General features: G+C 47.8%; 1 protein-coding gene across 2 annotated transcripts; it reads left to right on the top strand.

The window, feature by feature from the left end:
• The first annotated feature begins 1,708 nt into the window (after positions 1 to 1,708).
• Positions 1,709 to 22,847, top strand: LOC118234476 (ras-related protein Ral-A-like). 2 transcript variants are annotated; one of them, XM_035431031.1, is made up of 5 exons: positions 1,709 to 1,979; positions 19,573 to 19,875; positions 21,273 to 21,481; positions 21,940 to 22,114; positions 22,336 to 22,847. In XM_035431031.1, the coding sequence occupies exons 2-5, from the start codon at positions 19,762 to 19,764 to the stop codon at positions 22,456 to 22,458; spliced, it is 621 nt and encodes a 206-aa protein (XP_035286922.1). In that variant the 5' UTR covers positions 1,709 to 1,979; positions 19,573 to 19,761; the 3' UTR covers positions 22,459 to 22,847. The 2 variants fall into 2 exon arrangements, with proteins under 2 accessions (XP_035286922.1, XP_035286923.1); XM_035431032.1 differs by lacking the exons at positions 1,709 to 1,979; positions 19,573 to 19,875 and adding an exon at positions 20,309 to 20,351.
• Positions 22,848 to 23,290: the final 443 nt, after the last annotated feature.

The raw sequence follows: 23,290 nt of genomic DNA, 5'->3' as shown, positions 1-23,290 counted from the left end.
GGAGTGTGGTGCTTCAGCAGAAGAAACATGTCTGATGAAAGGATGGGGTTGGGGGTGGAGGAATATGAAAAAGAGAGAAACACCAGGATGCCTGTGAGAGGATGTTGCATGTTCCTGAAAGACCTATGTAAACCCCAACCATCAGTGGTAAACGGTTGAAAGTTCTCTGGAATACACCAGACAAATGCAGCTGCAGAATGGATTCATTCAGTTTTGAACCACTGATTGACAGTGGATCACTGGTACTGTTCAGGTGCTAGTGCTTATGATGTCCGTATGTCGTAAAAAAGAGTCAGTCCTAACGAATGCTGTTGTGGTCAGGTCTGGACACCAGAGGGTGCACCTGAGCTTTATTTTGTGTCATTTGGCAGTATGACAACTTCAGCGTCACCTCTAGCCATTTGTCAGAAAAGCAATTATTTCAGTCTTCTCTTTGAACAATCACCCCAGAATACTTATGTGTTTTGGTCTGTATAATTTTGAAAATAATGGTAAGAAATTTAATCCAAAAATTCAATGTAAACTACATGTACTGAATATTTATTTTGGAATGATATCAGTTAGATTTGCTTTTCACGGACTACTGTTTTAAATAGCTTCAGACATATTGGGACCTACTGCAAGCACTATAGCTAGGATTTGGAAAAGACACATGGGACAGATTAGTCTCTAGATATTTTGTGTGTCATGTACAAATAAAGCAACGCCATTATTTAAATGTAAACTTTGGGGAAAGCACCATGTTCCACAAAAAAAAACTATTAAAGAGTGTAAGCAAATACATGTTGTCTGTCTTATTTAAGCATTTCTTCATTTGTAGAATTTAGTGCGCCAGTCATACAGTTTTTGGAAGAAATTGAACATTTTTAATGTGTGTTCCTCCCCTCTAGTGGTTGGGACATAATGTAAATGCTTTTTGTCAACCAGCTAGCTTTGTATTCAATATTTTTAATTCTGTTGTTCGTTACAGATATACAGAAAATATAGTGTGATATCTTTTCAATTTGGTTATAAAGTTGATCTGAGTATCACATGAACAATTCAGTCTGTCCCAGTTTGTACCAATGGCCTCGTTTTCCATAACCGGGTAATGAGTTTGTTTGCGTGTTATTGCTGTGAACTTTTATAAAAACAATATGTAAAAAACAAACTACTCTGCTTACCCATAATTTGGGTTTCATTTTCACTCTCAGGTGCACAGTTGCTTACCTAAAATTTTGCTCCTGGCCATAACTCGTATCGAAATACATAAATAGACTCTGGAAATGGAGACTGTAAATTGTTTAACTACGATCAGAACACTGCATATCCATGAGTCACGTGGGCACCAGGACCTCAAAGCAGTGTCTCCAGAAGCTCTGGAAACACTACAATTTGACGAAATACTGTACAAGCTCATGAGCAATGTGGCGTTAACATAATGGGTGTTAACCCTTGGACCGTTCCATCGCTTGACTATACGCTAGCATGGTCCAGAGATGGCACGCATTAAGAGTAATTACGGATTGTTCGTGCCTGGAAAATGTGCTCTAGAATTTGTGCTAGCGTCTACAAATACATTGGCCTATGGTATTGCTAGACGTGTGTTACTATCTGTGCTAGACGTTACAGATAGTAACACACAGTTGTGCAGTTTCCATCCATCCTGCCTAGGACGCTGTATACGCGTTGACGTCACGCCGTTTAATACCGTCCACGCCCTTTTCGCCATATTTCCAGACAGAACCCAATACACTTTCAAGAAAGGGGAGAGGCGCTACTAAATTCAGGTTTTGTCGGGCACAGACTGTGTTGGGAGGGTCGTCATCACGGCAGTTGTGGAGGGGACTTGAAAGCGCGTTGGAGCAGCTATAACAGAAAAAACAAAAGAACGTGAAGAAAGGCAAAAAAACAACTTTTCTAGCGTTAGCTACTTTTTGTTATTTAGGTTTCTTTTATTGCCTAACCATCGTTACGGACTCACTATACGAGGGCAGCAGGTAAGCATACGGAATTTACCGTAGCATTATCCGAGCTAGGTAACACTGGCTAAGCAGCTGCTTCCCTCTTGTTTTCTCTTGCAAGGCGACGTTCTCGCTAGTTAGCTGACTACCAACCTTAGTTGTAATGTGTTATATGCGTCTGGCGGTTAAGAGAGGACCACGGTCATGGCTTGAGAGACGTTGCCGAATAAACCTTGCTTTGTTGAGCAAGCTAGCTATCTCGTTCATGATCCATCCCATCTCAAATGATGTCTCCAGACGTATCTTTTGTAATTTGTAAACACAACCGGACAGGCTCTTAGTATAACGTAGTCTACTTATTTTGAAAAGATTTCTTTGTCGCTAACGTTAGCTGAATTAGCTAACCATCCAAGGGCTGGATGCGTAAAATATTTTGGCCAGGCTCATTGCAGTGTTTATTGTAGGAAGCCTACTAACTAACTGTCCAGGCACGCTTTCTGGCCAGCTTGTCTATTAACTTTTGCTGTGGTGGCTAGCTTGCTACATGTAATGATGAAGGTATTGACAGAGCTACACTGGTTACAATGAAGGACGAAGGTTAACTATTTTACCCAGACCATCAGCGTATAACATTCTAGGTTGATTCAACGATTAGGAGCTACCTTACCTGTCACGCTAGTCAGCTAGCTGCTTAAATTATACGTATTGTAACCTAAGGTTAAGCCTTGTATTTTTGTTGGTCTAAAAAACGTCTAATTATCGTAGCTAAGTTTCACGTTACATCAAAAAATCATGTTGATACTGAAAGCAGAGACTGGTTTTGTTTCCATGCCAAAATGTCGATTTTATTACATGGCACTTGGTAGAATAATTGTACACAATGGACAAAGGTGGTGCTCATTGTTTTAGAAATAACATTGTTCTGTTGTCTCTTTGCTAAAGTAAGGTTACTAAACTAGGATAGCTGACTAGCTTATAATTTAGCACGTGCCAGTACACACAGACAACGTGTAAAATCCCAGCCAACAAACAGGTGTCTTCATCAGTTTCCGTAACAGTTAGTCTACATTGCAGCACACCACGACGCTAATAAAAAAGTGATAATTAATAGTGGGTGACATGTAGTGAAGCAGGTTGCTGTCTTGGCTTCTTATCCTTGCTGGCTAGCCGTGTTTATGAAACCGTCCTGCACCACACCCTTTTGGAGACCGAATGGCAAAAGGCATTTCCAGTTGGCTGTTCACGTTCTTGAAGTTGTCTTTGAACGTTGTTAAGTAGCCCTACGGCGAACGTATTCGGTATGTTTTGCCAAGAAGTGTCTTGACAACTAAGATTCTACAAAGCTCAGTATGATTCCGAGATTTTCTGAGTATGTAAAATCAATTCGCGATATTACTGCCATCTGCACTGTCCACCACATGGATGGTTCATTCGCGGTTGACTGTTGACTGATTTAAGAAGACAAAATCAATTCAGTCTTTGTTGTTGACCGCTGTTAAATGTCATTTATCCCTAATGGTTGTTGATGTAGTGGAAGTGCGCTGGTTTCCTGCATCGTCAGAGAAATTAGAAAACTATAGCAACAAGGTAAACGAGGTGCCTCAGTTCTTATGATTCACCTAGTATGAAATATGTTTGATTAATATTCGTGCACCTTATGTAGCTCAAACCTTTACGCAGCACAGCTAACTTACCCAATGTTTCAAATAGCTGTATAATGGTGGATAATTGAATTTAAATAAATTCTTTGACCCCCCCCCCCCACCTTTCTGAATAATAGCTTGTGCAGTATGAAGACCACCTTGTAGAAAATGGTTGAAGCCTCGTTCTTTCTCTGAAATGCAGCTGTTTCTCATAGTACATAGAACGTGGATGTAGCTTGACTATTGTGGCACACCCTTTTATAGTAATGCGTTATCCCTGACCTCGGAAAGTCCTTATGCAAATGCGCTCAGTTTCTATGCTCTTAAGTAGTGGGGCTCCCTCCGTGTTTATTTCGTTCAATATTGCTTTAGGTCCAGATGTATGCCTCGGTTCAGAAGCGCACTTTGTCTCTGGTCTTATCCGTTGAAACGCAGGACATGGCGTAGTCTCAGATGGCTTGTTACCTGCCGTTATCTGAGTGGAAGATGTGTTGGCCAGCTGCAACAGGTGTCCGATAATAAGCATGACTTCCAGACTCCTTGTTCTGGAGGTATGTAATCACAAGAGGCAACTGCTGCAGGGGTGTAACCGTGCAACCGATATGCCAGAAAAACATAATGGCAGTGCAGTGTGAGGTGTTCATTTTGGGGTGAACATCCACAGCTAATAATGGGAGTGACCATTGTTGCTCACCAAGAGGAGGCAAAAAAACGAAACAAAAAAAAACGCAAATGAGTAAAACAGTGATGCTTGTTGATAGAGGCTGTATATGATGACATCAGCAGCTTTGTGTGTGTGTGTGTGTGTGTGGGGGGGGGGGGGGGGGGGGCTGGGCTGGGCTTTCGGGTGGAGGATGACATTGACTATGACCACATGCTAATGTGACTGCATTTTGAGAGCTGTCATACTGCAAAAAGTGGTTGTCGAGCGTTACATCATCAGAGTCACACCAGTGCACCGCAACCTCTGGTGAGTGAGGTCACCCCTCGGTGGCCATGGTGATGCAGGAGGAAGTGTTTTATGTGTGGCTGAGCGTTCAGCGAAGGGCCTCCTCTGATTGGCTGGAGCGTAGCCTCAGGTGAGTCGGTCAGAGGTGAAGGAAAACCCCGCTCTATTTTTGCCGGGTGAATCAAGCCCGGTGACACACTCACTCCCTGAGCAGCTGTCTGTAATTAAATCGCCTCTCTCAGGGCTCGACAGTGCCCTACAGTGCTCCCACTTTAGGAGCATTTGCTCCTGAAAATTGATGTGTGCTAACTGGAAAAAGGATTTAGGAGCACATCTACTAATTGTGATACATTAGTGTGTTTCTAAATTTTTCTAATTAGGAGCACATGTACTCCTTAAAGAAATGTTAGGGTAAAGCCCCAGGGCCTTTACCCTGAAGCTGCAAACTTTCCCCCAGTTACATCCTGTTGAAGCCCAGCTATGGAAATTAGCTTTTAAAATGATTTAACTTTTTCTTGATCGGGGGCAACCGTAAGGTTTTGGGCGTGGCCTCTGTTCTGTAGGGTAGCCAGTTTGAATTCTGTAAGACTGAGGTAATTTACATGGCTGTCTCGAGTGGGGGGCGGGGGGCGGGGGGGAGGGGCTTTTGAAAGAGCCAGCTGGAATGTGTGATTAATACACGTGCTGCCCAGTACTGTAACAGTGTATCGCAACACAGCATGGCAAGTTCTCCTGTATCTCGGACAGAAGAATCCAGTGCAGGCTAGAGTTATACATAGTGTTGCCTTGCGGAGCTTATCTCCAGGGAGTCCTGGGACAGCTGGAACCGATGTTTCAGGGTAAAGACCGCGAGCGGAAACTCAGATGGGAATACCGCTATGCTAAGGCCACGCAGGTCGTGTCTTTGGCCTGAATAGTTAGGCTGCACGCCTGGCGGAATCCCATCGGCATTACCCAGAAACTGCACCTGTGGGGTTCTTTTTTTTATGTACTTAAAGCAGAGAATTCCAAGTGCGTGTATGGCTGATCTAGTATTCAGTGTGTCGTTTGTGGTGCTACTTGGGGTGAGGCGGCCATTGTACTGTATGAATGTTCTCACAACACAACAATGGCAGCTGGCTACTGGCTGTGCTTTGGGCCAGGAGCCCCATAACAAAGCTGGTTATAGGAAATATAGGAAAAAAGTGTAGGCAGTGTAGCACAGTGGGTGAGAAACTGGGCTTGTAACCGAAAAGGTCATAGGTTCAATTCCTGGGTAGGACACTGCCGTTGTAGCCTTGAGCAAGGTACTTGACCTGAATTGCTTCAGTACATATCCAGCTGTCTAAATGGAAACAATGTAAATGCTATGTGAAGAGTGTTGTGTAAGTCGCTCTGGATAAGGGCGTCAGCTAAATGCTGGTAATGTAAAAATGATCATTTTTTATTTTCGGCTGACTGAGTCCTATGAATGTTCATCAGGTTTTCAGTGCCTTTTGCAAGAGGCCTGCTGGTGTGAGAACAGCGTCATTTCCTGGCCATAAGTTAGAAAGGTAGGCTGTTACGGTTTTCCACAACAACAAAAAAAAATGGTTGTTTGTTTGTTGATGGTCAGTGACTGTATTTTGTATTCGTTTCAGCATGGATAACCATATGGTGGCAGGTTGAATCCGTTCTCTCAACCACACTTTGATTCCAGCCATAGGAGTCTTCTTAAACATCTGATCTGCTATTAAAGTGATTAATACAACTCTAGCATCGTCAGTTCAATAAACGGCATGCTAAGTAATGTTTAAAGTCCTTTATTTTGTATGAAGTGTTTCCTTGTAAAAAAAAAAAAATAATAATTCAAATATCCAAATCTTGCCTGAACCCTGACACTGAACGTTTTCCTAGCACTGGCCTAACCCTAATTTCAACCCTATACCCTAAAACTGAAAAAATTGAGTTTCACTGGAGTATTACTGTTATCAGAAAAACCAAAGATAACCATGTAATATGCACGGTTTTGTTATTTTCTAAAATGAAATACTGTTTAATTTCACACTGCAATGGGTATTCATTTAAAAGCACTGGAATCTAATGTTTGAGAGTTTTCCATGTGACTAATCAATATTTCCTTTTAAAGCAATTGCCTTGATGAAGATAAAGAGCGGAAACACCGTCTCTGCTCCTATCTTTGGGCCGAATCGGCCTTGCGTTAACCTGCTGCTGTTTATTTGAGAGGCAGGCTTGCAGTCGTGAGTGCAGTTCACAGAAATGTCACGTTGATGTCCCAGTGTGATATGATAGACAGCTGATGATTTGTAGGCTAAGTCTCGCAGCACACGTTCATTCTTTGTGCAGGCGTTGCTTACGAGGCAAGATTGTGTATAGATTGTTGTGTATAGATTTCTCCAGCTAGCTTCACACATTTGTGTTCTTAATTGTCACCCTCTCTTTTTAATTCTTTTGATTTGGAACCACTGTCACATGTAAGAGATGGTTAGCTTTGTTTAACACAATTATTTTTCTAATCCCTCATGTCAGACTTTATACTTTGTTGTCCACACTAGGTGGAATTTTTTTTGGCGTCACATTACAAAATGCATACATTTACAAACGTAAACAATCACATCTGAATCTCATTCAACATTCAGACCTTCATTGATGGTCAGACCTATCGTGACGTTGTTGTCCTTCAGTGCCCAAAAAGTTATCGCAAGGACAAATCAACGTGTCGTCATGTGGAGAAAGTTTGAAAATGTTTGAATGGCAACGAGAAATTCAGTGGCTCGGATGGCGTTTGAGCTGCAGAAGCTCCAGTCCTGGCAGCAGCGAGGCGTCGGTCGTGGTTCCGTCGACCGCCCAGGCGTGGGCGGGTCTAACCAGGGTTTTTTTTTCTTTCCTCTGGGAGTGTGGCGCGAGCTGGTGAGGCTGGACCAGCATGCACCGCTCCTCGCCAGCTGCGCTGGTGACGGCATGGCCCTGAATGGGGTTATCTGTGCGCCTGCAACGCCGTCTCAGGGCCGAGAGACAGGAGACGGGGCAGTACCTCACCAACGGGCGCTCTTCATTTTTTGGCTTTGCGTCCCGCCATCTCCGTCCAACGGTTTTTTTCGCCCTCTGAACGATGATGTTTTTTCTTTCGTTTCCTTCCGAACCCGACCTTGGCCTTCGAGGAGCACCTGCGCCTTTCGTCGGGTCGTTTCTCCGGGCCCTTCCGGAACACGCCTCCGCGCGCTGGCATGCTCCGGTGCCTTCCGTTCCGTTCCTTCCCGCCCGTCCTGAGGGCCACGGGGCCACACGGGGGCGGCTTCAGGGGCAGCGGCGGTACAGAGAGGACCCCCACGAGCGCACGTTAACAGCCTAAACGCAGAGCAGGCCGCGGTCAAGGCCCTCGGTTAGCGCTCGGTGACGCAGGGAGGGGGAGTGGGGGGGGCAGGGACTCGCAAGGTTTTCCGTAACTCCCAAGTTGGGACAGACGGATTAGGAAAGGGCGCAGGGACGGGGGGGGGGGGGGGGGTTATCGTGCCTCCCAGCACCACCGTGAGGGCCAGGTGGAGGGCGGTCCCGAGCGTTTTGAGTGGGGCGCGTGGTGGTGATGTCACGGTTCGGAGCAGCTGAAAGGGTCCTGGCTGAGGGAAGGGGCTGGGTGCTGTGAGGGAGATGGGGCGCCGCTCCAGTGCATTTCCTTCTCGGAGCGTGTGTTCTGAGCCCAAACCAAACAACCAGACAGCCGACCCATTGCGTTTCTCAGATGGAATTTTATTTTATTTTTTTTAAATCTGAAAACCCAGAGATAAGAAGAAAATGGAGGAAAAAATCATCTCCTCGCATCAAGAAAAGCCCTGGGGTGCAGAATTGTAATTAAGATTATTTGCCTGAGTTCAGTGAGGGTTTCCTTTTTCAAATCTGTACTACTTTAGACTGGCTTTGCAAATCCTCCCATGTAGTTCATAGGTGACCTATGCTATTTGCCTCAAGCGTACCAGCAGCCACCTGTTGAAAACAATGAAGCTGAACCCCGCCCCTTCCCACTGGCCCTTAATTCCACATGGGTCATACTGCTTTTTTTTTTAATGTCATAGACAGTCCAGTGGCCTCGGGTGATATTCTTCATTTGCTAAGCGGACCTCTTTATCCAGGGTGGCTTGCGTGCGGCGTGTCTGTGTAAATGCAGTCTGCCTCGGTTCCATCGTCAGAGCCACTGGAACGGTCGCGCGATGCCCGTGCGTGGAGCGCATTTGATCCGTGCCCCTGCTTAATTTTGGGCAGTATTCTGCTCGGTTTACAAAGAATGCTCTTGTGGGGCCGTTTTCAGTCTGGGGTGCGGTGGCTCGGAAATGTTCAATTAAGGCCCACCTGCTGCTTTTTATTTAGTTTCGCCGCGTGTGGCCCTCGCGGGAGAGCGGGCCAGCGCGGGCACGGCGGGGGGAAACTCCCGTCCCTTTAAAAAACGCCTCGCGGATCTCAGCTTCGTTCGTGCCCCTGGGTTTATTGGCTTTAATAAAAAAAAAAAAAGGGCCCGGTCGTTTCAAGATACGCTCTGAATTATTTAATCTCTCGCAGCCACAAGTTAATTACAGGCTCCCACCACCTACCGCAAGTGATTTAGGTTCGTTAAATGAGGCGGAAAATGAATGTCCTTTGACCTGTTCCTATCGTCGTTACCGCACTGGGTTCTTAAATTATAAATAAATGGGCAAAAGTCTGGCAAGTATGCAAATACTGTTTTAATAGGCAATTTTTAAAGAGAGCCGTAAGTAATTGTTTAACCCTTTGAGGTGTAAGATCAGAAATACGTGATTAGAATGTTCTTAACTGAACATTCTAATGCTGATGTCACAATCACTACTGGTAACTGAAAACAGTGGAGTTCTAGAACACTGATTTTGAAAAAGCATTTGAAGAAGAAAAAAAACCCTACTCTTCTACAGGTTAAATGGTTTTCATCCTGCCAGTCTTCTGCGCCAGGCTGTGAATGAGATTGCTCTGTGAAATCGTGAGCGAGCCAGTGTGTGCTACGATAGGGGAATGCTCATTTGATGCACTGCCCATTGTAGACCTCAGATCAGTGTGCATTACCCAGGCCCTGCCCACTGCCAAACTCCACGGCTGTAGAGAAAAGGTGTTGATTGTGTTCGTCAGCCGACGACACACTCCTCTCCTTAAAATTCAAATTACAACCGACGGCTGGAGAAATCGTGTTTGCACACGATCCTGTCGAACAAGACCCTCTCCGTGTCGCGCCTTAAGTACATTAGTTGATGAGGCATTTCCTTATTTTAAACGAATGAGCTGTGAAATGGCATTCAGCAGCCCTGGCTGTGATGCATGTCTTCCCTTCTCTTTTGAGTTCTGGTCCAAAAGATTCCTTTTTGCTTTGGAAATGGAAACTTGCTGTTGCGTGGTTTATGCCTCAGGCCAATACAGTGCCTGATCGTGCATTACAAGCATTACAGTGACCTAATGGCGGAGCTTTGATCGATACCTCGGATGTATCCGTGGAGTTTAGACCTGCGGCAGAAAATAACTTCCAGGACCGATCGAGTTACTGATCCGCTTTGCCTCCATCCGCAAGCTGAGGCCGTGGTTCTGAGCTGGGAAGTGCTGTAGCATTTCAGTCTGTCTCTACTTCTGATATATGCGTATAAAAGAGGGTTTTTAATTGCGCATGGTCTTTGAGATATTAAGGCAGAAGCCAGAAGTGAGTTCTGACTGACAGCAGAGTCCGGGGGCAGGAGATCCCCACGGCAGCTGCCGTTGGTGTGCTTATTCGCTGTCGCCTCCACCGAAGAACTGTAAACGGTCTGAGGGACATTGGTGTCCGTTTAAAAAAAAAAAGCATAAAAACACGACTGTGAATGTTCATGGGCGGTGCAGTCTGCCAGTTGTTCTCCTCACTGACACGGACACTTTTCCAGCTCAGCAAAAGACTACGGAAGAGTAAGTAGCCACTTTCTGTGTGTTTCTGGCTACAGCTGGGCTGGGAGTGACAGTGATGTCACAGGCCTCTGGAGAGGCATTTCACACTGAATGATGGGAACTGTAGTTCAGCATGTGTCCCCAGAGTCCAGTGTACCAGCAGTTCTGTGTCCACTGATCTATAGAAGCCCCAGGCAGAGCCAATGACTAGACTTGAAACTGAGCAACCACAAAAAAAGCCTCCTGTCCCTGCTAATGCAAATATAGCCTGTTTGGTCTGAAAGCTGAGTACCAGTGAGACATGTCCTAGAACACAAACGGAAGTTCTAACATCTCATAATGTCTACAAGACATGTCAAATATTACAAAATGGCAGTGGAGCATATGCAGAGGTGTACTGGAAAATGGCCCCTGCATGAAAGTCTCTTCCACTGGTGGATGTCTGTGTGATTTGCTTCTGTTTGGCTACCTAAACATTATTTGCAAGTACAACCTGTCGGTTGGCTTGCTTGTTTGTTTTGAGGGCAGTTTTTGTTATCAGTGCAGGTAGGAAGCCAACACTGTTTTGTACCGCACACACACACACACACATGCACACACACACAAATGCCTGGACACGTACTCTCTCTCTCACTCACACACACACACACACACATACACGCACACCCTCTTTCACTTGCTCACTCACGTACCTACTGTTATTTATTTGTGATTGTTATGATCCATTTTAATAATGACAAATGAGTATGAAAGCAGCGTTTAGATTGTATACGTTCGTGAGAATTGGTATGGTACTGGGAGTCCTCCCATTTTACTCAAGCGTGGGTTTGATAGGGCTTGAGCTCTACAGTATGACCCACAGGAGTCCACACCTGGCTGGACCTGCTCGGAAGGCTGCGGAAACTTCCATACGCATGAAGCATGGAGGTTCACAGCGTGGAGGAAGCGCTTTTTTATTTTTATTGTTGTTGTTCCTGGACAGACTCCACCGTAAAGCCTAAAACGACCGTCTCCAGGTCTGTGAGCGGCGGAGCGGGACGGGACCGTCTGTCCCGTCTCCTCCGCGTAACCCCCCCCCAGGACGTTCCGCTACGCTAACGGCTCCCCAGCGCCCAAACGGAGAGCGGGAGCAGACAAAGGCAAGAGGCGCGCCACTTCCACACTGGGCACAGCTCCTCAGCCCAACCAGGAAGTAGCTCCACTCGTTAGTGGAGCCGCAGTGTCCGCGTGGGCCCTGGTCACATGAGGGGGGAGAAACCTGCCCGTAATCTCACGGCTGGCCACCATTTTGTTTCTGTGTGAGCGAATGAGGCGGGTGCACCGGCTGGGTGTGGAGGGGGGTGGAGTCCTGAGTGATGGAGCGTGCAGGAGCGGCTGTGAAATGGAGGGGCTCACCTGAGAAAGGAACATTGTTTGGTGGAAAGTTTATGTTTCAAGCAGCCACCTTAAATCTGGGGTGAGGCAAAGCCTGAATAAAATGATGGTGATGGGATGAAGATAGGGTGGATTGGAGAGCAGGAGGGATGGAGGGAGGCAAGAAGAAGGGAGAGACAGCTGATGTGAAAGAGCTGCATGTCCCGTTTACCTAATCAGTATCCCCCCCCATCCTTTCCTCAAATTTTATAACTTCACCTCGTTTCCACATTTCACTCTCAAAGTAAAAAGGCTGGCCGATGTAGCCTGGCTGGGTCTCACAGAAGCAAAAAAAACAAAAAAAAAAATCTGAATTAAATAAAAAGTCTGTCCGAATATGAGCTTGTTCCATGAGGGTGAATTACAGAAGCAGCTGGAGAGAGAGAGGCTCTCCCCCTCTCTAACTGGGCTCAGAGCATGTCGGGCTGAGAGGCAGGCTGCTGTATGGCTTTACAGCGGTATCGCGTGGTCTTGCGGGAGGGATTTGCAACCTGTCACAGTCCCGCACAGCTGCCTGTGCATTACTGTGCTGTTGCACAATAGACTTCTGACAAGCCCCCATTTTAAAGAGGGATTAGCAAGGTTCTTAGCGTCCACAATGTGGTCTTTGGCAGCACAAAGAAACCTCTCTCTGTGCCCATTGATAAGTCAGGTCTTCAGACTGGCCCAGTTTCTGAGCTGTGCAACAAGGACCGATCCGTTTCGGAATTTTGTGCCATCTCCTGTTCCTAATTATTTAATTGACTCAATCATATCTTGATCTGACAGTTGTGTAAGTACCAGCTACAGCCGCAGAATGCATGCATATCCTAAAGATTTTACTGTGCTCAAGTATAGGAGTGAATCAGCATAGTTCATAAAGCTGTGAGAACTAAAACTTAGGTAATTGGTTGGTATGATGACCGTCCTTCCAGGAATGGACTTGTGCACTCCTGATTTAACATTTCTCTGCATGCGCCAAGGTTGCCTATTAGTTACATGTTTGGCTATAAATGCCCTGCATGCCTAATTATTTTAAAGTCTCTGGGGCTTTTGGATGCCTGGAAATACTTAACCCCAGGGTCTTTGACCAGTTACAGACACTCGGTTCAGTGGGTGGAAATCAAATGATGAACTAGCAAGGGTTGAAACTGGATTAGAGCTCTGGCCATTTTGATGTTTGACTGGACCAGCGGCCCTCAGTACGCCCTAACATGTCTGCCGCGAGCATGTTATCAGTACGTTAATAATGGGGCCATATAAGCGCCCCCCCACAGCCCAACCGCCTAACCACCTGCCGCAGAGACGCAAACCTTCAACAGAGATAAGCGCAGGACACCTGCCGTCCAGGGCGGGGTCACTGAATTATCAGCGTGAGCGGAATCCCGACGGGATCTCCAGCGATCCGTCTCAGAAGCGACTGATGTGATACCATTCTAATTACGGTAACGGTGAGCGACGGCCAGCGACCGTTCGCCTTCCCTGCCCCCCCCCCCCCCCACCTCGGTTTTTCAGGAGAATAATTTAGCGCAAAGGATGAAGCTGTCGCCTGCCGACGACTCCTGAATGTAAAGCGTTGATTTAGGTGCACGATGATAGCCTGGCTGTCTGTGAATGGTCTCTTCCCCCACCTCCCCCACCCCCTCCCTCCTCCCTTGGCCTGATGCCAGTATTGCTTTGACCCAGGATTCTGTGAGTCTACAAAGGGGCCTTTCACGTGATCCTGTCTGCTTCCACTGCATGGCGTCCTGACTTAAACCTAGTGGAGGGGGGGGGGCTCAAACTGCCAGCTTGCTGAAGTTGTACAGCAAAGCAACCAAGTGACAATCTGATCTTAATTATGAGTTGGGAATTTAAGTTGTGTCAGCGTTTACCCACTGTGCAATTTTTGTGTTCGCGTTGAAACCAAGTTTCACTTGCATACATCTATAACTCAGGGCCTGGGACAAATTGCATTGCGGTAACTGTGAATTGATCCTGGGTGCAGATGTAACTGATAGGCCATTTGTATGAAATAGAATAAGTCAAATGCCTGAAACTTTTGTACTGCTAATCACCCAGCTGGTTTTAGTTTAGCTTTTAAAAGGGCCATATTGAGAGGTTGCAAACATTTATTGTTATCCGTGAGCCATTAGCCTGAGCATGACCTCTTTGAATGTGATCGTGAATTTACGACAGCCTGAGAAATTGCTAGAGTCTCTGGATGGGTGTATTTCAGGGAGCCAAAACAATTCTGACCTCAGTTTTGCAGTCTGGCCTGGGTGATATCCACATAAATAATCTCAGCGTGAAATAAACCTCATTCACACTCTTGATGACTTCCTGTTCTTTGTCACTAGCTCCTCCCCTTCCTCTCTCTCGAGCGTCTGCTGCCAATACAGATACAATGTAGCCCTCGCTCTGCTGCCTGTGCTCCTGGAACTCTTTGCTTCTGAAAGTCTGCGCTCCAGGAACTGTTTGCTTGTAGAACCCTGCGCTCCTGGAAGTCTGCAATACTGGAACTTTTTGTTCCTGGAAGTCTGTGCTTCTGGAAGTTTGTGATCTTGGAACTCTTTGCTTCTGGAAGTCTGTGTTCCTGGAACTCTGCCCTCCTGGAACTCTTTGCTCCTGGATGTCTGCGTTCCTGGAACTCTTCGCAAGAACTCGCTAGTGTTACAGCTATGTCACCTGATGGTCATTAGGGAGGCACATCAGTCCTGCAAAGGAGGCTGCAAAGCGGGAGGGGAAACAAACACTTCTTTAGATGGGCTTGCTAATGACATGGCACGTTGCGGATAGATTGAACCTGGGTGTAAGCGTCACGCTCCGGGTCATCAAATATAGAGGGAGGATAAGTGCTGAGTTATAGCCTACAGGGATTCAGGGCAGAGCTGTATGTTTGAGTGCCAAGAGAGGCCCCGTGAGGTGAACGGAGGAGGAGGAGAGAGGTAAAGAGCGAAGGAGGAGGAGGAAGAAAAGGGAGAAGCAGTGCGGGATGCAGCGAGAGAGGCGAATAGGAGAAGTCGGCGCGCGTGGCGGCAGGCGCCAGCAGCGGCATCGGTTGCCAGTCCTCGCTGTGCGGACGTCCACGTCAAACCGTCCCCGATGTCTCACGGAGAGGCGCTCGTTTTAGGCCACCCTATCAGTTTGCACGAAGAAGCGAGCCGCACCGTCGATAGTCGCCATCTCCGGAGATGCTCGATAAGAAGCGGGCGAGCTTTCCCCAAACATCAGCGACGCATAAATCTTTGGAGGCAGGGCTGTTGGGCTGCGCCCATATAACCGCTCTCACAGGCACTGGAGCACTTGAAGAGCTGGCCGCTTATTAGCAGAGCACATCTGTGTGCATTTTGCTTTGGAGAGGGTCCCTCCTTGCGTCGATCACCGTTTCGGATGTGCTCCTTTCATATTCATCAGCTTTTTTTGTTCACTGAAGTGGACGCAAATGTCACGGATCTGGCAACCACAGGCAAATTTGAGAGAGGAACATGTGCTACGAGCTAACCACCCCCCCCCCCCCCCCCCCCCCCCCCCCCCCCCTGTATCATCTCTATTCAGTCTGGGACTGCCTGCCTATCCCGTAGCATTTGCGTTTCTCTATCAGTAGTTGCATGATTGCTGGGACGGTGGAAATAATGAAAGAAAGGTGTGTGGCTTTATTTGTGTGTGTGTGTGTGTGTGGAGGGGAGGGGGAGAGAGAGAAGTGGAATGGTCCAAGCCCTGGTGCTGTGGCGGGGAAGTTGCGATCGCCCCCGGCAGCCACTACAGCTGTGGAGACCGTATCGTATGCAGGACGTTAAGCGAATCGATCCAAGAGCGACATGTTTTTTCCATATGAAGTGTGTGGGGGGGAGGGGGGGGGATTAAAAATGAAAATGCAACAGTCGCAGCAGATGAGGCGTGGAGTCTACACGGCGGTTCAATGGGACCTGGGAGGAGGGCCGCGGGTTTGCGGCATCGACGAGCGACCAGGTCCCTCGGGGGAACTCCTGGTACCGGGAATCAGTCCCACACATCAAACGAAAAAAAAAAAAAGAAACCCTCGTTTTTTTTTTTTTTTAATTCAAGACAGAGGCCATTAACCTCCCCGGTCCCAGGAGGGTGCGAGTCGCTCATTACTTCAAGTGACGGAACGTTTCGGGTGAGAGACGACACGGGCGGAATTTAAGTGCGCGAGTCAAGTGCGATATCTGGAGCCTCTCTTCGGTAACGGGGCTGGAATCTGGCCTGACCCACGTGCGGTCCGCTTCGGGCGCGACCCCTCGAGCGTGGCGATAAGGTCTCGGCGCTCGAGCTGAGGGGGGCGCCGGGGGGTGGGGTGGGAGTGGGGGGGGAGTTTGGGGGGGGGGGCGTCCCGGCCTGCGCCGTCTCACCCCGCGCCTCTGTCCCGCCACAGTCCGCCGGGACACAGGCGACCTTTCATGGTCTGGTGAGCTCAGCCGGCTCCTTGCGCCAGAGAGCGCCGTAATGGCTCCCACTCCTGTTATCAGAGGGCGTTAGGAGGGTGTCTCTCTGTCCCGCGGTGACAGGACTATTATTAAACCCTTTCTGCAGGGTCCCTGCCAAGTTTGTTTGAAGAGCAGAGAAAGTTACAAACGGAAAGCAAGCTTGGTTGCGTAGTGAACAGTGATAGAATGATTTGAGGCAGAGATTGGGAGGAGTTAAAGTGAACTGCATGTGGAGTATGACACTGCAAACACTTAAGGGCCTGGGATCATTTTCAGCCAATTAGGTCGTCTTCTGGCACCATTATGTTTTTGTCAGATGTGTTTCTGAAGCCCAAAGTACAGTGTGTGTGGTCTGAATATGAGTCACAAATTATTATCCAAGGGCGTCAAAGATGTAGTTGTCCTTTGCAACACTGGTGGTCCATCTCAGAAAATCGCACATTTTCGGTTATAAAACGGGTTGTTTAGATCCTGGATGCTGATTGGCTGAGACCGTGCGTTCTGCAGTGATTGTAAATCCGATACAGTAGCGGTTAATTAAATAGCCTGTTTGTAAACAGTATGAGTCTGTGCACAAAATGTTACTTACAAATAATAGTATAAAATATATAACATTGTGTCATCAGTTAGTTATTTCTACATGTCGTAAACATTTTATAGTTTGCTATGTTGTACAAAACTGTTTTATAAAAGAAATACGGCACTCGAGGCCGTGTTGTATCCGCCTTGCGTCGCGCCCTAACACCCTTGCAGCTGTGACTATTCACGATACCGCACGGCCTCTCGTGCCGTATTGCTTAATTCCGTTGGCTCCGCCCCCTGCTTTTTCTAAAGAGCTTTTTCTACTGAGCGTTTTTTGCCGTCGGCGGCTGCTGGTTTGGTACCGAAGCCAACATCCCCCAGCTGCTTGCGCACGGGCCAGCTGGACAGCGATGAGAGATCGATGCCCTCTTCACTTCCATAAACCATTTCATCCTGCTCGGTTTTACTGAATTAAAAAAAAAAAAAACTCATTTCCCTCTCAGCCCCCTGGAGAGGGAGAGGAAGCGACTGCTAACACAGCGCATGCCTAATGCTTCCTCCCACAGCAGAGTTATCTCACCTGCAGATTCTAATGGTATCACAACTGTGTCTTTTGCACGTTGTGGCGTCAGCATGGCATTGGTTTCGTTTTTAATCTTTAAATAAAAAATCTATTTTTGTCACGACTGGCAGAAGCAGCTCTGGAAACAGCTGTGCCTCTCGCACTTGGATTTTATAGACGTGACTGGGGTGACTTCTGCAGTGACAAGTTTTAACACTAGAGGCGCTAGAGGGCAAAAGTCAGCCGGGGCCTTGCAGCCAATGGGGACAGCACCTTTTGGCTCTGATTTTTTATGAATGAAGTCAACCTGTTCGTTTCTCTCCCAAAGCTTAATTTCCTGGCAGGGATTTGGTCCATCAGCGAGTTACCCTGTTTTACCGTCAGCCTTCTGTTCGGTGCTTGTAACAGAGCAGAGGCCATTTCCTGTACGGTGACAATGCATTGCATCATTATCCGCGGCGCATGCTACCAGTGTCATCCTTAGTCATGTTCCGGGTAGCAGCCTCATCTCAGCTGAACCCTCAGCATGCAGGCCAGTGATGCGGCAAAATGACCAAATAGAGGAGCCTCCTTCTGCTCAGATGCACCAGGGTTTCTGCTTGGTTTCTGTAGTCCAGGGCGGCTCAACCCTGTTCCTGGAGATCTACGGTCTCGTGGGTTTTCACTCCAACCCTAACAAAGCACAGAACATTCATCAGCTAGAGCAGGGCTACCCAACCCTCTTTCTGGAGATCTACCATCCTGTAGATTTTCAATCCAACTCTAACAAAGCACAGAAGATTCATCAGCTAGAGCAAGGCTGCCCAACCCTGTTCCTGGAGATCTACCATCCTGTAGGTTTTCACTCCAACACCTAACAGAGCACACCTCATTCAACAGCTAGAGCAGGGCTGCCCAACCCTGTTCCTGGAGATCTACCGTCCTGTAGGGTTTCACTTCAACACCTAACAAAGCACACCTCATTCAACAGCTAGAGCAGGGCTGCCCAACCCTGTTCCTGGAAATCTACTGCCCTGTAGGTTTTAACTCCAACCTGAACAAAGCACACCACATTCAACAGCTAGCGATCTTGTTGAGCTGCTAATTATTAGAATTAGGCATATCAAATTAGAGCTGAAATGAAAAGGACCGTGGAGTTCCAGGAACAGGGCTGGGCAGCCCTGCTGCAGTGTCCCCTCTCTGTGTGGCCGTGAAAGGAAGTGGGATTAAGGGACCTTTTGAATTTGGGATTACGGCTGACCAACATATAATCCTAAATTTCACATTATCAGTCCCATTTGTATACATCAGAAGTTCACAAGTTGTACTCAGCAGGGGTTGGACTCTTTGGAGGGTGGAGTTTGGTTCAACCTGGGGAGTACATGTAATTTCAGCGAATATATTAATTGTTGTTATTTGGTTGTCATGGATAAATTGATGATCATTTAGTTAGTTAAGGAAGCTGAAGAGTAAAGGATACCTTTGCACTACACGCGTGTGTGCATGTGTAGGTGCATGTGTGTGTGTGTGCACGTGCAGGTATATGCGTGTTTGTGTGTGTGCACGTGCATGTGTATGCGTGTTTGTGTGTGCGTGTGTGTGCACACGCGTGTGTATGCGTGTTTGTGTGTGAATCAGGCTTCTGTCACAGCACTTCCCGCTATTCTCTGAACACCCGCAGATCATTTTTCATGTGACGAAGAATGCTCTTAGCGACCCCTTGTGGGGAATGTTGGATATTACATGGGTAGCACACCCAAGTGAACATTTCAGGGAGGTTGTGCTTCCTGGCTGGTGTAAGACTGTACTCCTCAGAGCCGAGGGAGTAAATGTCAGCTAATTTCTTTTTTTTTTTGTTCACACAGAAGTTAATTGGATGTACCTGAATTTTTTGTTCCTACTTGACAGTTTCCCCAAGTTCTCTGTGAGCTAAATGTGTTGCTGGAGATAGGCTATGAGGCACCCTAAAGCAACGGAAGTAAATGTCTCGCTCAGCGTTTTTTTTCTTTTTTTAATCTGCTTCTCTAATAAATGTTGAGCATTTGCCTCTATGATTCATTTCTTCGAAGCCCTGTAGCGCTATGAATGGAGGCTACATGCCATTTTCCATAATTGGAGCGCAGTCTGTGGTACTAATTTAGAAAATAAATGGGTAACTGCTTGTAATTTTATTTTGGTTACAGTTAGTCTGGCAAATTCAGACGAGGGAGAATTTAAAACCGCTGTTAAACCCAATTAACCAGTTGTTTGTTTTGTTTGTTGTCCACAGAGCTTCCCAATTCTGACGTCGGTGGGGTACTGCACACTACTTTCTTTGTCTGTTTCCCTCTCTGTCTGTTCCTTTCTTCCTCTCGGTCCTTCTCTGCTTCTCTATCCCTCTCTCTCTCTCTCTCCCTCCCTCGCTTTCTTTCCCCCCTCTCTCTCTCTCCCCCCTCCCTCCCTCCTTGCTCGTGTTGCCATGGCAGCCAGCAAGCCCAAGGGGCAGAACTCTCTGGCCCTGCACAAGGTGATCATGGTGGGCAGCGGTGGCGTGGGAAAGTCCGCCCTCACGCTGCAGTTCATGTACGATGAGGTGAGAACGGCCTGACCCTAACCCAACCGCAACCACAAACTCCGACCGCAAACCATGAACCACAACAACAAACCCTAACCCCACCCCAACCATAGCCCCTAACTCTATCCCCAACCATAAACCCTAACCCCACCCCAACCATAGCCCCTAACTCTATCCCCAACCATAAACCCTAACCCCACCCCAACCATAGCCCCTAACTCTATCCCCAACCATAAACCCTAACTCCACCCCAACCATAGCCCCTAACTCTATCCCCAACCCCACCCCAACCATAGCCCCTAACTCTATCCCCAACCATAAACCCTAACCCCACCCCAACCATAGCCCCTAACTCTATCCCCAAACATAAACCCTAACTCCACCCCAACCATAGCCCCTAACTCTATCCCCAAACATAAACCCTAACTCTAACCCCAACCATAAACCATAAACCCATAACCCTAGCCCTCATGCTGCAGTTCATGTACGACGAGGTGAGAACTGTCTAACCACAACCACAAACCGTAACGCTACCCCGACCATATACCTTAAATCCCAACTATAAACCATAACACTATCCCGACCCCAACTATAAACCTTAAACCATAAACCATACCCCTAAGCCCAACCATGAACCCTAACTCCACCCATAAACCCTACCCCAACCATAAACCATGACCCTACCCCAACCCCAAACATAAACCTTAAACCCAAAAGAATCCCTAACCCTAACATGAAGATTAAGTCTAACGTAGCAATTCATGTGCGATGAGATGAGAATGGCTGCTGTGTACATGCGTGTGTGTGTATGTGTGCATGCGTGTGTGTGTGGGTGTGTTTGTGTGTGTGCAGCCCTCGGAGAACCTCAGCAAAGCGCAGAGCGGCGTGAGCGGGAACACAAGCCGCCGCTCTGCGTTTGCGTTGTTATTTTTAGAGGGCCGTGTGCGACAGACGCAGTCCTCGGCTCGGCCCCGGTTGTAAAACCGATGCGTGTTTACAGTCTGAAGCTGAGACTTTGCTCCTCCCTGTAGTGGAGCCCTTGCGCAAGCTGACCTGCGGGTTCACTAAAAGCCATCTGAGGGCTTGAGATGATTTAAGGCAGACATCCCCACTCGTGAGAACTTGAACTGATAAATAATGTACACTTTTCGTGAAGCGATTGCGATAATCGAAAACTTAACTGGATTGTTTACCAGGAACTCGGCTCAGCCTAAGCTTGGAGAAAGCTCATGATCACCATGCAGGCTACAGCCTTTTTCATATCCCAAATTATTTCCACAATGATTGAAATCCGTTTTTGTTGAAAACAAAGGAATCAAAGAATCGGTTGTGTTGCCGTGGCGATAAGACGCGACGCGGCAGCAGCCTTGGCCCAGGTGTTTTCCTCAGTCCCGTCCCGCCCCCCCTTCCTGCAGTTCGTGGAGGACTACGAGCCCACCAAAGCGGACAGCTACAGGAAGAAGGTGGTGCTGGACGGGGAGGAGGTGCAGATCGACATCTTGGACACGGCCGGGCAGGAGGACTACGCCGCCATCCGGGACAACTACTTCCGCAGCGGCGAGGGCTTCCTGTGCGTCTTCTCCATCACAGAGCTGGAGTCCTTCGCCGCCACCGCCGACTTCAGGTAGGGAGGAGCAGGGCATGATGGGATAGTACAGGGCGAGAGAAGACCCGAGTCTATGGGTTACCAGATTAAACCGGGTTAAACCAGGGTAGAACTGGGTAGAACTGTCAGGGTAGAACTGTTAGAATGAGAAGACGGGGGAGTTTAAGAGGCTTGTGGGGTTCGTGAATAACCCCTGTTTGGCTGTTAGGGAGTTGGATGCAGGGGTTAAATTCCAGTGAAAATGAGTTTTATTATTCCAGTGGAAAGCTTGTTAACTGGGTGACTCCTCTGCTTTCGTTGGCCACAAAGTGATGAGAATGAAGAGGCAGCCCGAAGGAACCGGGTCAGCAGCCTTCAGGGTGAGGTGGGGGCAGAGAGGCTTGTGGGAGCAGCGGATAGGCCAGTTCAGGGAGGGCTGAAAGGCTGGCCGTGAGCTTGACGATCCCCCCCCCCCTTTGCCCCCTTGTGTCGGGCAGGGAGCAGATCCTGCGGGTGAAGGAGGACGAGAGCGTGCCCTTCCTGCTGGTGGGGAACAAGTCGGACCTGGAGGACCGGCGGCAGGTGGGCACGGAGGAGGCCAAGGTGCGGGCCGAGCAGTGGGGCGTCAGCTACGTGGAGACGTCCGCCAAGACCCGCGCCAACGTGGACAAGGTGAGCGCCTGGCCGGCCGGACCGGACCAGGGACGCGGCTGCTAGCGATGCTCCACACTTTCCGTGCGGAGTCTGCATGTTCTCCCCGTGTCCGCATGGGTTTCCTCCGGGTACTGTGGTCTGCAGGCTAGGCTACTTGGGGGGGGGGGGGGCATTCACAGAGTGTTGCTGTGAGGAGAAAATTTTTTGGAAATGAACGAGTTCTTTCTCGTCCTCTGCAGGTGTTCTTTGACCTAATGCGGGAGATCCGAGCGAGGAAGATGGAGGACAGCAAAGAGAAGAACGGGAAGAAGAAGAGGAAAAGCCTGGCCAAGAGAATCCGAGAGAGATGCTGCATTTTATAATGACCCCCCCTGGTCATTCCCTCCTCCCCCCCCCCCCACGCTCTTTAACATTCATTCTGATTTTGCATTTGGGTTTTTACCTCCCCCTGAGACTGAGAGATACTGAGGTTCAACCCTTCTACTCCACAAGGAGGGGGGCAGTGGGCGTGAGACAAAGGTGGGCGTGTCAAGAACACAGCGCTTTAGAAAACAAACAAACAAACAAAAAAAACATACACAGCTTAAGGACCAACATTAAATGTAGGAGCAGCAAGCATGAATTCACAGGCTATTACACGGAGGCTAAAGTAATGAAGGAAAAAAATAATTTTATGCTTGATAAATAATGTAACGTGTATATTTGTGTGACATAACAAAAGCACAGTGATGAGCTTTTTCTTTTCTCTTAATCATGGGTTTCCCTCATTTTTGAGACCGGATATTTGTTCTTCTATGCAGGCAGTCAGTTTTTTTTTTTCTCTGATTAACTAGAGTCTCATTGGTTGGTGCTGGTCCCTATTAATTTCTCTAAAACTCCCAACGAACCTCAGCCATAACACAGACGACCAAGACTTGACTGCAAGGAGGCTTGGGAAATGGAGTTTAGTGTCATTGACATCTCCATGCCTTGTATGCTGCGAATGTGACCGCACAGACGCAGGCCTTGCCGTTACTCCTGACTGAGTGTGTGTGTGCGTGCGCGTGTGAGAGAGAGAGAGAGAGAGAGAGTGAGAGAGAGAGAAAAGACTGGGGAGAGATGTTCAGCGTACGACAGTTCTTACATTTCATTTTGACGAATGTCCTTATAAAACACGTGGGTACAGTCTCAGTTGCTGTTCTAAATGTCAGACAA

The sequence above is a fragment of the Anguilla anguilla genome, chromosome 8, assembly GCF_013347855.1.
Source record: "Anguilla anguilla isolate fAngAng1 chromosome 8, fAngAng1.pri, whole genome shotgun sequence".
In the NCBI taxonomy this organism is placed as follows: domain Eukaryota; kingdom Metazoa; phylum Chordata; class Actinopteri; order Anguilliformes; family Anguillidae; genus Anguilla; species Anguilla anguilla.
The sequence above is the reverse complement of the archived record's forward strand: the minus strand, read 5'-3'. Positions and strand labels throughout refer to the sequence as shown.